The 13,019-nt window shown below is 47.8% G+C and overlaps 1 protein-coding gene across 1 annotated transcript in view; it reads left to right on the top strand.

Annotated features, from left to right (window-relative positions):
- The window catches only part of NELL1 (neural EGFL like 1), an 843,611-nt gene that overhangs the window by 822,652 nt on the left and 7,940 nt on the right, over positions 1-13,019 (top strand). Inside the window, exons 17-18 of the mRNA XM_044270977.1 lie at positions 9,323-9,499; positions 10,848-11,072. Coding sequence (XP_044126912.1) covers positions 9,323-9,499; positions 10,848-11,072 — 402 coding nt within the window. The remainder of the gene's footprint in view (positions 1-9,322; positions 9,500-10,847; positions 11,073-13,019) is intronic.

Consider the following 13,019-nt stretch of genomic DNA (forward strand, 5'->3'; position numbering starts at 1 on the left):
TTAGGCAGAGCAGACACTCACTGGGCCCATGTACATCAGCTTTCCATATAGTTTTTAGGATATAGGTAGATGATTCAGAAGGGGGGTGCATTTTTAAGACACCCCCTTCCCCTACTGGAGCAGAGACCTGCTTCATCAACCATCTTTAATTCTGGAGGACCCTGCACATCCATTATGGTATATGGAGATAAGGGGTCATTTTCATGACTCCCCTCCCCCTATTAGGTAGAGTAGGGACAGTGGCGTGGCTAGAAATGACTGGGCCCCACAGCAAATTTTTGAATGGGGCTCCATCCTACAGTAATTTTTTTAGCGCCCCCATTGCTGTGGCTAGTAAAGGTCGCTCTCTCAGACCAGGCCCGGCAGCTGTTCCATCCGTTTCATACGCCGTCCACACTGTCATTTCATTGTGTAATGCTGTTGAGGGGGCCCTGACCAAATCCTTTAGTCCTCCTCCTCTTGGATGGGCCCCTTCTGGGTCAGGGCCCCAAAGCTGCAGCTTCCCCTATAGCTACGCACCCTGAGTAGACCCTCCCCGATTTTGGGGGACCCTGTGCCTCTGTACATCGGGTATATGTAGGCCCTCGTAAGCCCTTCCCTGTGCACCACCTTCCCATATGGGTTATCAGGGAATGCGGAGAGGATAGGGGGGCATTTTTAGGGGTCCTTTACCTCAGTCAGGGCAGAGACTCATTGCATAGACTAGCTATAATTTGGGAGGATCCAGTACCTAAGTAATCATTTCTCCACACGGGTTATTAGGGTATTTGGAGGAAGGGGATTTAATACAAAGCTGTTTGGTTGTGGATCATGGTTGATTTGTTAACCCCTTAGTCTTTCTGTAGCCCGTCATATCTGCAACAATCCCTTAAAGGAACACTGAGGGTATCCGTGTGTCATGCTCCACCCCTCAGCCCCTCCAACATGTTTGTAAGGAGCGTCCCTTTAAGAACATGGTGAGAGGCATAGAATAATGAGCGCTATAACCGTTTGCTGGTTGAATTTGGATGGTGCAGCGTTAAGTCGTCACAGTGCGCACACGCAGGAGCGAGGGGCAGCGACTGCCAACGTTCGCAGGGAGGGGTGGTAACAGCACTAATAATGATTGAGCGTTTAGCAGTTGGGAATCAATGAGCGAGTCATTTGTAATCACCCATATAATTTACGACGACTCCTTGCCAACGTTCACCCGGTAATTTAGCTTCATAAATAAATTACAAGACGCGTTTTATGCCCACATCACATGTCTAGAACAGGGAGATGGCAAAGCCCAGCCATGATCCCGTCTCAGTCTCCAAATGCGGTAAATGTTAAGCGATTCTGTTGCAGGGCTGGCCTTTAGCGGTTTATCGGCTTTTTGTGAGTTTTTATTGCGGTGAATGTTAATATTTTGCCGGTTATTAGCCGGGGGATTAGGACTTTGCACCTGTCGCTCCGGCAGCCTGGCTAATGACAAGTAATACCTTCACCATCATTATAGCTGTGAATACCGGAGATGATGGTAATTGAATGTGCTGAGAATTGAGGGAACGTGGCAGGTAATGACTGCGAGTCTATTGCTTTAGCGCTGACCTTATTCAACCCAGCCATCTGCAGATAGACAGCGCGCCATATGCCACATGCGTCAGGAGGACAGGCTGCAGCCGCGAGGTGTGACCGTTCAAGAATCATCCTGGTTAGAGCGGCTGAAACGCGTAGGTTATACTATAGATGCACTAAGATAATGCCGACATCCTGCTGTATTAAAGCATGACCTTGCAATGCAACTGGGTAATCAGGAGAATGCAGACAGCAATGTTAATGGGGTCCTGTGAAAGTGGATACAGGTGGCATAACTACCACAGAGGCAGGGCATGTGTCATGGGGCCCATAGTGGCATTGAACGGCTTCTCATGACGGAGTTGACAGATTCATACAGCCCCATTCAGTGCAATACTAGCTGCAGTGAGCTCCCTCTAGTGGTGGGTAATATATTATGGAAGGACTACACATGAGAGAACTGGGAGACCACTTTTAGAAGGAACAAGGTTCCTCAGCAGCACAGAGAATTTCAGCAGATGAGGGTAAGGCTACTTTCACACTGGCGTTTTGGCTTTCCGTTTATGAGATCCGCTCAGGGCTCAGCGTCCAAAACGGTTCAGTTTTGCCCTAATGCATTCTGAATGGAAAAGGACCCGCTCAGAATGCATCAGTTTGCCTCCGTTCAGTCTCCATTCCGCTCTGGAGGCGGACACCAAAACGCAGCTTGCAGCCAAACGGATCCGTCCTGACACGCAATGTAAGTCAATGGGGTCAGATCCGTTTTCACTGACATAATAGAAAACTGATACGTCCCCCATTGACTTTCAATGGTGTTCATGACGGATCCTTCATGGCTATAGAAGACATAACACAACCGGATCCGTTCAGGATGGATGCATGCGGCTGCATTATGGTAACGGAAGCGTTTTTGCAGATCCATGACGGAGCCGCCAAAAATGCTAATGTGAAAGTAGCCTTAGACAGACGGGGCAGCGTCATGCTGTAGGGAGGGGAGCAGGAGTGCACATCGGAAATAACAGCAGATGACTTCCGTTTGATATGAAGTCCGTCTGACCAGTCCGTCTGCATGGGGGGGGGGGGGGGGTCTACTCATTGAACTGAACAGAAAACATCCCAGACATCCGTATTGGAGCAGCATGCTGAGATTTGTAGTTTCACAGCAGATAATAAGCCTCTGGCTGAACAGAATCATTAGTCGCTTGTTCATATAGACTTGTACGAGTGAAGCCGGCAGCTGGAGAGGAAATACCGAAATAATTAATCCCTGTGTGTATGTTCATATAGGGCAGATTGTGCTTGTTCTGCAGAACGTGAACAGCGAGGAGAGCGCCCGGCCGGCGCGCAGCACTGCCTTTAAAGACACAATGAGATACGGTCAGCCGCTGACGGGAGGAGCAATCACAGCGAGGCAGAAATGATCACAGTCCAGTGATAGAGACATACATGTACTGTATGCATCATCCCGTCAGGGCAGTCACAGGAGCTGTACATGTATCTATCATCCCATCAGGGCAGTCACAGGAGCTGTACATGTATCTATCATCCTATCAGGGCAGTCACAGGCGCTGTACATGTATCTATCATCCCGTCAGGGCATTCACAGGAGCTGTACATGTATCTATCATCCCGTCAGGGCAGTCACAGGCGCTGTACATGTATCTATCATCCCGTCAGGGCAGTCACAGGAGCTGTACATGTATCTATCATCCTATCAGGGCAGTCACAGGCGCTGTACATGTATGTATCATCCCGTCAGGGCAGTCACAGGAGCTGTACATGTATCTATCATCCCGTCAGGGCATTCACAGGAGCTGTACATGTATGTGGCAGTCACAGGAGCTGTACATGTATGTATCATCCCGTCAGGGCAGTCACAGGAGCTGTACATGTATGTATCATCCCATCAGGGCAGTCACAGGAGCTGTACATGTATCTATCATCCCATCAGGGCAGTCACAGGAGCTGTACATGTATGTATCATCCCGTCAGGGCATTCACAGGAGCTGTACATGTATGTATCATCCCATTAGGGCAGTCACAGGCGCTGTACATGTATATATTATCCCATCAGGGCAGTCACAGGAGCTGTACATGTATATATCATCCCGTCAGGGCAGTCACAGGAGCTGTACATGTATGTATCATCCCGTCAGGGCAGTCACAGGAGCTGTACATGTATGTATCATCCCATTAGGGCAGTCACAGGCGCTGTACATGTATGTATCATCCCGTCAGGGCAGTCACAGGAGCTGTACATGTATCTATCATCCCGTCAGGGCAGTCACAGGCGCTGTACATGTATATATCATCCCATCAGGGCAGTCACAGGAGCTGTACATGTATATATCATCCCGTCAGGGCAGTCACAGGAGCTGTACATGTATGTATCATCCCGTCAGGGCAGTCACAGGAGCTGTACATGTATGTATCATCCCATTAGGGCAGTCACAGGCGCTGTACATGTATGTATCATCCCGTCAGGGCAGTCACAGGAGCTGTACATGTATGTATCATCCAGTCAGGGCAGTCACAGGAGCTGTACATGTATGTATCATCCCGTCAGGGCAGTCACAGGAGCTGTACATGTATGTATCATCCCGTCAGGACAGTCAAAGGATCTGTACATGTATGTATCATCCCGTCAGGGCAGTCACAGGCGCTGTACATGTATCTATCATCCCGTCAGGGCAGTCACAGGAGCTGTACATGTATGTATCATCCCGTCAGGACAGTCAAAGGATCTGTACATGTATGTATCATCCCATTAGGGCATTCACAGGAGCTGTACATGTATGTATCATCCCGTCAGGGCAGTCACAGGAGCTGTACATGTATCTATCATCCCGTCAGGGCATTCACAGGAGCTGTACATGTATGTATCATCCCATCAGGGCAGTCACAGGAGCTGTACATGTATCTATCATCCTATCAGGGCATTCACAGGAGCTGTACATGTATGTATCATCCCGTCAGGGCATTCACAGGAGCTGTACATGTATGTATCATCCCGTCAGGGCATTCACAGGAGCTGTACATGTATGTATCATCCCGTCAGGGCATTCACAGGAGCTGTACATGTATGTATCATCCCATCAGGGCAGTCACAGGAGCTGTACATGTATCTATCATCCTGTCAGGGCAGTCACAGGCGCTGTACATGTATCTATCATCCCGTCAGGGCATTCACAGGAGCTGTACATGTATGTATCATCCTATAAGGGCATTCACAGGAGCTGTACATGTATGTATCATCCCGTCAGGGCATTCACAGGAGCTGTACATGTATCTATCATCCCGTCAGGGCAGTCACAGGCGCTGTACATGTATATATCATCCCATCAGGGCATTCACAGGAGCTGTACATGTATGTATCATCCCGTCAGGGCATTCACAGGAGCTGTACATGTATCTATCATCCCATCAGGGCAGTCACAGGCGCTGTACATGTATCTATCATCCCGTCAGGGCAGTCACAGGCGCTGTACATGTATCTATCATCCCATCAGGGCAGTCACAGGCGCTGTACATGTATGTATCATCCCGTCAGGGCAGTCACAGGAGCTGTACATGTATCTATCATCCCGTCAGGGCAGTCACAGGTGCTGTACATGTATCTATCATCCTATCAGGGCAGTCACAGGAGCTGTACATGTTGTGGAGTTTCGCTCTGGCAGACAGGATTAGCGGACGCAGTATAGAGGCAACAACAAGTTCTTTGGATTAAACAGTTCAGTGTTTTATTCACACTTTAGGCAAGTGACAAAAAGTCACCTTGCGGTGTTGGTGGTAATTCACACCATGTGGCAATTCTGCCTCAAAGAGTCCTTGACCATAGCAGCACCAACCTGTTTTCACGCCAAACAGGTAGCAAGCCTTTATCCAGACACAAGGCTCCCAGATCCCAACACAGAGACCTGGCTTCTGAGCCCAGCTGCCTATTTAAGGACAGCCAGGTGCTGCCAAAACCCAGACTGGCACTTAAAATCCGATCCAGTATTTGACCTCCCCTGGCACATGCTGGGAGGAAAATACCTGTTTTCCCAGACAAAACCTCTCACTGTGTCACAAGGTATGTATCATCCTATCAGGGCAGTCACAGGCGATGTACATACAAATGTATCACATAGAATATAACATTTATTTACATATTCAAGATACATTGTTATGAGGCCTAAAATGTTCGGTTATCAGCACAAGACTCCATGGGTGAAATTTGCCAAGGAATCATTTTAGTTAGAAGGTGACGTCTTGGTTTGTAGCTCTGATCCAAGTCCAGATCAAAGGTTGGGGGCCGAGTGTCCGGGGTGACATGTTGGGGTTAGGGAGCCTCCTCACACTCTTTACAGGTCACATTGAAAACTACAGCACCTTCCTAATCAGTAAATTTGGAAGAAAGATTAGGCCAAGAAAAGTGAATAATTCCTTTAAGCCAGGTGCTCAATGTATGCAGGACTCTCCATACTAGAGTTTATGATTACAAGAGAGTAACTATCAGACAGCAGCTACTATGTTGCCCAACAGTTAAGGGGGGCCACCATCACCCTAAGGGGTTGTCCACTTAAAAAAACAAAAACATTGCCATACGCCATAGGACTGTGATGGCTAACCTCCAGTGGTGCTAAAACTACAACTTCCAAGATGTACACTTGCTTGGCTGTTCTCAGAACTCCATAGAAATGAATAGAGCATGCTGGGAGTTGTAGTTTCACCACAGCTGGAGTGCCGGAGGTTAGACATCACAGCTAGGAGTTAGGGGGGGATCCTCGGAGCAGTTACGAGGAGCGTCTCTTGCGCTGGAGGACCTGTCTTGTCCTGTATTATACAGGTAACCCACTGATGTGAGCGGACAATGTGTAATTCTTTATTTCCCCTGTGGGGGTGCTGCAGGGAAATTCAACACTTACGGCATCATTACAGCTGATCACTGGAGGTCCCAGCAAGAGAAACACTTTGTAATCATCTTGTTCCCAAGGGACCCTTCTAACAGGGATATTACTAAGCGGAGAACCCCTTTAAAGGAGCCCGAGAAGCAATAAGTAGTAAATGATTGAGGACTAGAAAGAAATGGAGCGTGTAAAAACCATAATAGCCCTAACCTTACCATTTCCAGCTGCTAATGGGGTCACGGTGGTGTGGGGTCCAACTTGCAATGAAGAAATCGATCACCCCTGTCCACCAGATCATGGTTTTTAATGGGTTAATAAAAACACCAGTCACTCCAGAAAGGTAAACTGCATACGGACCCCCTGCACAAATGAAATTTATAAGTAAAATAAAGGGTTTGGGAAAGCTGGGTTGTTCCTGCCTCGACTGCCTATAAATCCCAGTCTTACTGGTGCCTGAATTGTGCGATATCGACGTCCTTCACGTAGGAAACTGGGGCATAAAGAGTAATATTTAAGGCGCGCCGACTCCAGCGGTCCTGTCACAGCTGTCTGCTAGGTTTTTAATGAAGTGTTCCTTTTTTTAAATTGATACGGGGCCACCTGTGCTGCCCGGGCGTATTGAAAATTATTTTCTTCCCTCTAATTCCGGAGCCAGTATGTGGCTAAGTATCGCGGTGACAGGTCTGAGAGGCAGGCAGCTACTTAAAGATTTCATTCACATAATTGATGAGATGTGAAATTGGTTCACTCTGGATTTGCCCTGGAGCTTATTCCAAACACAGGGTTTTTTTTCCCTTTTTCTCTCTTTTTTTTTTTCAATAGAGAAAAAATTTGTGTTTTTTTGGGGGGGGGGGGAGATCTTCAAAGAATTAACGAAGAATAATGTCATTGATTGAATGGCGGCAGAATATCAGAGGTTTTGTAAAAATGCCGGAAGAGGCTGAATATCAATCCTGAAGAAATACAAGTGCTCCTTCAAGGAGCTGGAGCTTCTGTGGATCAGCGCAGGAGGAGAACCAGCATCATATATTTATCGCGGTTTGCAATTGATTTCCTGCAGGAAAAGAGGTCGGACGGCTGTACACAATGACTGACCAGACCCACTCGCAGGTGCCCCCCAACAGTCCTCAATTAAACATATTTAGTGCAGACCTCATTTCCGTAGATAATCTCCAAAACGAAAAAGAATATTTCCACCTTAAAAATATCCAAATCAAAATATTAATTTTATATCAATTATGAAATAACTATGAGACCAAGAGTATGGCCGTCATTGCATCTCTCATTAGGGTGGTATGCATCCGCCACTTGTCCTCTTGCACATGGCCGTTGTGCGCCCGTGACCGTATTGCGGGCCGCATACAGTGGTTCCGTAATACACTGGGCGCAGGCCGTGTGCATTCCGCATCATGGATGCAGACCCATTCACTTGAATGGGTCCGCAAATCCGGAGATGCGGTGCGGAACGGAAGCACAGAACGGAACCACTACGGAGTGCTTCCATGGGGTTCCTTTCCGTGCTTCCTTTCCCCAAAAAAAAAAGAACTTGCTCTATCTTGAATGGGTCTGGATCCGTGCCGGCTGCCGCACGGACGTTGCCCGTGCATTGGCGACCGCAAATTGAGGTCCAAAATGCACGGAATGGAACCAATACGTTCGTGTGCAAGAGTGCTAAAGGTGTTGTCTCAAATATTTGGACGTTCGAAGAGGGACACTTATGGTTCATTGCGTGAAAGATCTATTTTTCCTGCACATTTATACGCATCAATAGTTTTCTCTTACAAAATAGTAAAAAATTATCTGAATTTAGAAATTTAGAAAATTCTAATTGAATCAAATAATGAAATAATATACAGGGTGGTGTCAAATATGTAGATCGGAACCAGACAAAGACTTTCTGGGTCAATATTGTAATAATGAAAATCTATTCTTCAGATCAAAAAGAGGGACAGTTATGTAGAAAAGAGGGACAGTCCCTCTTAGGCTACGTCTACATGACGACATTTGTCGCGCGACAGATAGGGCACAACTACACTGCAACATTTGTAGCGCAACATTTTGTTGCATCAATGTCACGCAACAATTTTTATAATGGCAGTCTATGGTGTCGCACTGCAACATGCAACATGCTGCGACTGCAACGCAACAGTCGCAGAAAAATCCATCTCAAATGAATTTTCTGCGACTGTTGCGTCGTAGTCGCAGCATGTTGCAGTGCGACACCATAGACTGCCATTATAAAAATTGTCGCGCAACATTAGTTCGACAAATGTCGTCGTGTAGACGTAGCCTAAAAGAGGACACTTGGTAGGTCTGCTGGAGGCAACATACCCTGTCCATGTGTCCTACTAAAGCAGACGAAAGAGCCTTCTGATCAGGAGCTTTCTATTGTTGGAGTGGAGCGCACATGTATGGAGGGATTTCCAGATCAGGGAACCCCTTAAATTAGGAACATTTGTCATTTAGGAGTCTGAGAAAAACTATGACCCCAAGCACTTCTGAAATTTAAGAGAACTCGCCATAAAATGTGTTCAGCAATTCAGACAAAAAAAATATATATACTCCTCCAACCTAAGCAGGTGTTATAGGAGGTCTTAAGCTCTATTCACACCCAGAGCTGCATTCAGGTTTCTGCTGTTTTCACATCTCAAGGCATCAGAGGAGATGTGGAGTGCACACAATGTATAGAGGAAAACATCTCCTGCGATGCAAAGCAGCAGCGTCCGGTCTGTAATATCCTCTCCGCTGAGTTGCACCGATAGTGATGCAGCTTTGGAAGCGACCATATAGACACAAAGCTTTGTTTTAGAGGATGACGCCCTCCTCAGTGGTGGATTCTTATCTCACATACTCCGAGCAGAACAATTGACATTTCTGCTATCTTTCTCTGACAGGACGGGAAAATCTTTTGCCGAAGGACCGCTTGCGACTGCCAGAACCCGAGCGTTGACCTGTTCTGCTGCCCGGAGTGCGACACCAGAGTCACCAGCCAGTGCCTGGATCAAAGTGGCCGCAGACTCTACCACAGCGGAGACAAGTGGACCTACAGCTGCCAGGAGTGTCGCTGCCTGGTAAGGACAGACCGTGGTATATAGAGTTTACACTGCACCCAGTCTAAGCTGTGCCGTAATATTCCCACCACAACACAATACATGCAGCCATTTGGAGTCAACCAGTCACCAATATCCAATTACAAAGAGCTAGAGATGTCACCACTGGCTGAACCCATTGGCAGCATATGCTGTGTAGGTCCCCAAGTATTATAGTGGACACCCGAAGGACCGCCGCAGTGCAAAAGAACCAAGTAACAACCATGTACCAGGGCAGGACATTACTGCCGCCTCTTCTTTCCTGTCCTTCACCCTGGTCTTTTCCTAAACGCCTCCCCTTCATGTCCTGTGCTTTATCCTAGTCCTTCCCTAAGCTCCTCCCCTTCATGGCCCGTGCTTTATCCTAGTCCTTCCCTAAGCTCCTCCCCTTCATGGCCCGTGCTTTATCCTAGTCCTTCCCTAAGCTCCTCCCCTTCATGTTCCGTGCTTTATCCTAGTCCTTCCCTAAGCTCCTCCCCATCTTTTATCTCCTGTTCCTCACCTTCTCCCTACGCTTCCCCATTCCCAATGTATGTCCTGTTCCTCTCTCCAGGTTCTTGTCCTTCATTCTTCCTTGTTGCTTCCCATTGTCCCTCCTTAAGCCCCTTCCCTTTTTTATGTCCTGTTCCTCCTCTTTCTTCATGTCCTATCCCCCCAAGCTCCTCCTATTTCTTCACCTCCTCTTCTTTCCTCATGCCCCTCCCATTCCTTCATCTTGTGCCCCCCCAATCCCTCCCTAAGCTCCTCTCCTGTCCATCCCTAAGCTCCTCCCCTTCCTTCATGTCTTGTTCTCCTCTTTGGTGCCTTCCTCTTCTGGAGCCACTTCTGGTTTGGGTTTCTTACACTACCACACATGATGGGTAAATCCAATTTGATCCCTCAAGGGCCTTCCTGTCCACTGCTGTGGAGATCAATGTGCTTCTCACAGTGCAAGCCTCAGCCACGCGACCTCCTCATCCTTGCTCTCTGCTGTCTATCCTCCATTTCACTATACAGTGCCCCCTTCCTGCCCATTGTGAGGATAGCCTACCGCTCCCCCCAACACCCCTCCTTCCTGACTTACACTTCACCCTTGGCCCCGCCTCTTTTTATGTTCTTCCTAGTCATGGGTGAGGTCCCGCCCATGAGGAGGGAGATGATAACTATGAAATTAACAAGTTTAGGAAGGAAAATGACAATTGTAGATGCAATGTCAAATACATTTTCAGAAAAAGTTAATTAAAATTGTTGATCGTCCAAAAAATAAGATTAAATGTGCAAAGCAACGTCTCGATGTCAGCGAAATCTTCTAAAGTCACTAACAAGCGTCTGTGACGTTCTGTGTCCGCAGGCCGGGGAGGTGGACTGCTGGCCCCTGAGCTGCCCGTCTCTGAGCTGCGAGTACACGGCTGTGTCAGAGGGCGAGTGCTGCCCACACTGCGTGGACGACCCCTGCTTAGCAGATAACATCACCTATGACATCAAGAAGACCTGTGAAGACAGCCATGGGGTGACCCGGCTCAGCGGCTCCGTATGGACCATGTCCGGATCTCCGTGTACAACTTGTAAATGCAAGGTAAACATTTCACCGATCCTTCTTCCCTAAGATCTTAAAATGACCATAAAGGGTTATCTCACCCCTATAATGAACCCCTAAAATGCCCGGGCACCACATATAGATTATACTTACCCCGCTCCCCGCGTCGCTCTGGATGCCCACACAGCCGCTGCTGCATCTCCCCGTCATGCAGATCAAAACATCCATCGACGGGGGGTGCAGCCAATACCAGGCCACGACGGGCGTGGGGGGGTGCAGCCAATACCAGGCCACGACGGGGACGAGTCTCCCTAGCATCGCAGGGGACGCTTCGAAGGCTGGTTCCCGTTGCGGCCTGCTATTGGCTGAAACCTCCCCCATCGCCAGATGTTTTGATCCACTTGACGGGGAGATGCGGTGGCGGGAATCAGCAGCGACACGGGGAGAGGGGCAAGTATAACCTGTATGTGGTGCCTGGGCATTTTGGGGGCCATTATAGGGGTTGGATAACCCATTTAAAGGGGTTTTCCAGTTGTTTGAAGTTATCCCCTATCCACAGGATAGGGGATAACTAGTAGACTGGTGGGGGTCCTATAACTGGGACCCCACCGATCATAAGAATAGAGGCCCCGTACCTCCTGAAGCCCCCTGAAATGAATGGAGCAGCCGGCCTGGCATGCGTGCAGCCACTCCATTCATTTCTATGGGAATTTCGGAGTTACCCCAGTGCTGTACTGAATAGAAATCAGTGGAGGGGCTGCACGCATGCCGACCAACCACTCTGTTCATTTCAGGGGGTATGGGGGCCTTCGTTCTTGTAATTGGTGGATAGGGGATAACGTCAAACAACCGGAATACCCCTTTAAATCATGGTCAGAAGATTTTATTACGTCCAAAAGGCGATATCACTGCAGTACGGGTTTCAAAAAAGATGTCATTTTAGCAGCTCCTATGTGATCACTGTTAATGAGCACTTTTAGAATTAGCGGACTAAAAATTGTCACAGCTCCGCCCCTTTTACAATCATTGAATTGTATCATGCACTCTCAAGTGTAATACATGGACGAACAGTAGCAGGATTCTGCACCCACCAAACTCGTACTTCTGGTATCGCCATTCCTGCTCTCCAGACATATCCGTGGATGAATATTACCCAGGGCTCATACACATGAACGTGTGAAGCCCGTTTTGTGGACCGCAAATTACAGTCCGCAATGCACGGGCACCGTCCGTGGGGCAGCCGCATGGGGATCACAGACCCATTCACTTGAATAGGTCCGCGATCCCTCCGTTCCTCAAAAGGATAGAACAGAATCCCAGGAAGCACTCCGTAGTGTTCCGTTCCGCATCTCCGGATTTGCAGACCCATTGAAGTTAATGGGTCCGCATTCATGATGCGGAATGCACACGGAACGGTGCCCGTGTATTGCAGATCCGCAAATGCGGTCCGCAATACGGCAACGGGCAGCACATGGTTGTGTGAACGAGCCCTTATGCTGGGCTGCTCATGAAAACACTGATTAACGATTATATGCACTGTTACTCCAATGCATCTGAAAAACAAACAAAAAAATATTAAAAAAATAAGCAAGTCTGAAAATACTCTTAACCGCACACCGTTGTGAGTACTCAGCTCCTATACTAGTCTATGTGTCTCTATGGTTACAGACTACAAACAAGCCCTGTGTAGTCTGATCCTGCAGTCAAGTGTTACTGTTTCATCCGTCCCCTCTCCTGGGTGGACAGTACACGGCTGTAACCAAGGAGACACGCGGCTTTGCATAGGGGCTGAAGACTTAAAACTGTAGGAGTTGTTTTTGTTTTGTTTTTTTTCAAATCAAGATCTTTTTAAATTTTAGACGCATTGTATCAACAACAGAAACTTACTAAAGTCTTCACACCCTTTACTCAAACTAGTAATGCAAAAAATAAAAATAAATAAATATGTTTTTCAGTTCCTCGCCATTTTCAACATCTCTGCAAGCT

Source organism: Bufo gargarizans, chromosome 10, assembly GCF_014858855.1.
Source record: "Bufo gargarizans isolate SCDJY-AF-19 chromosome 10, ASM1485885v1, whole genome shotgun sequence".
Lineage (NCBI taxonomy): Eukaryota > Metazoa > Chordata > Amphibia > Anura > Bufonidae > Bufo > Bufo gargarizans.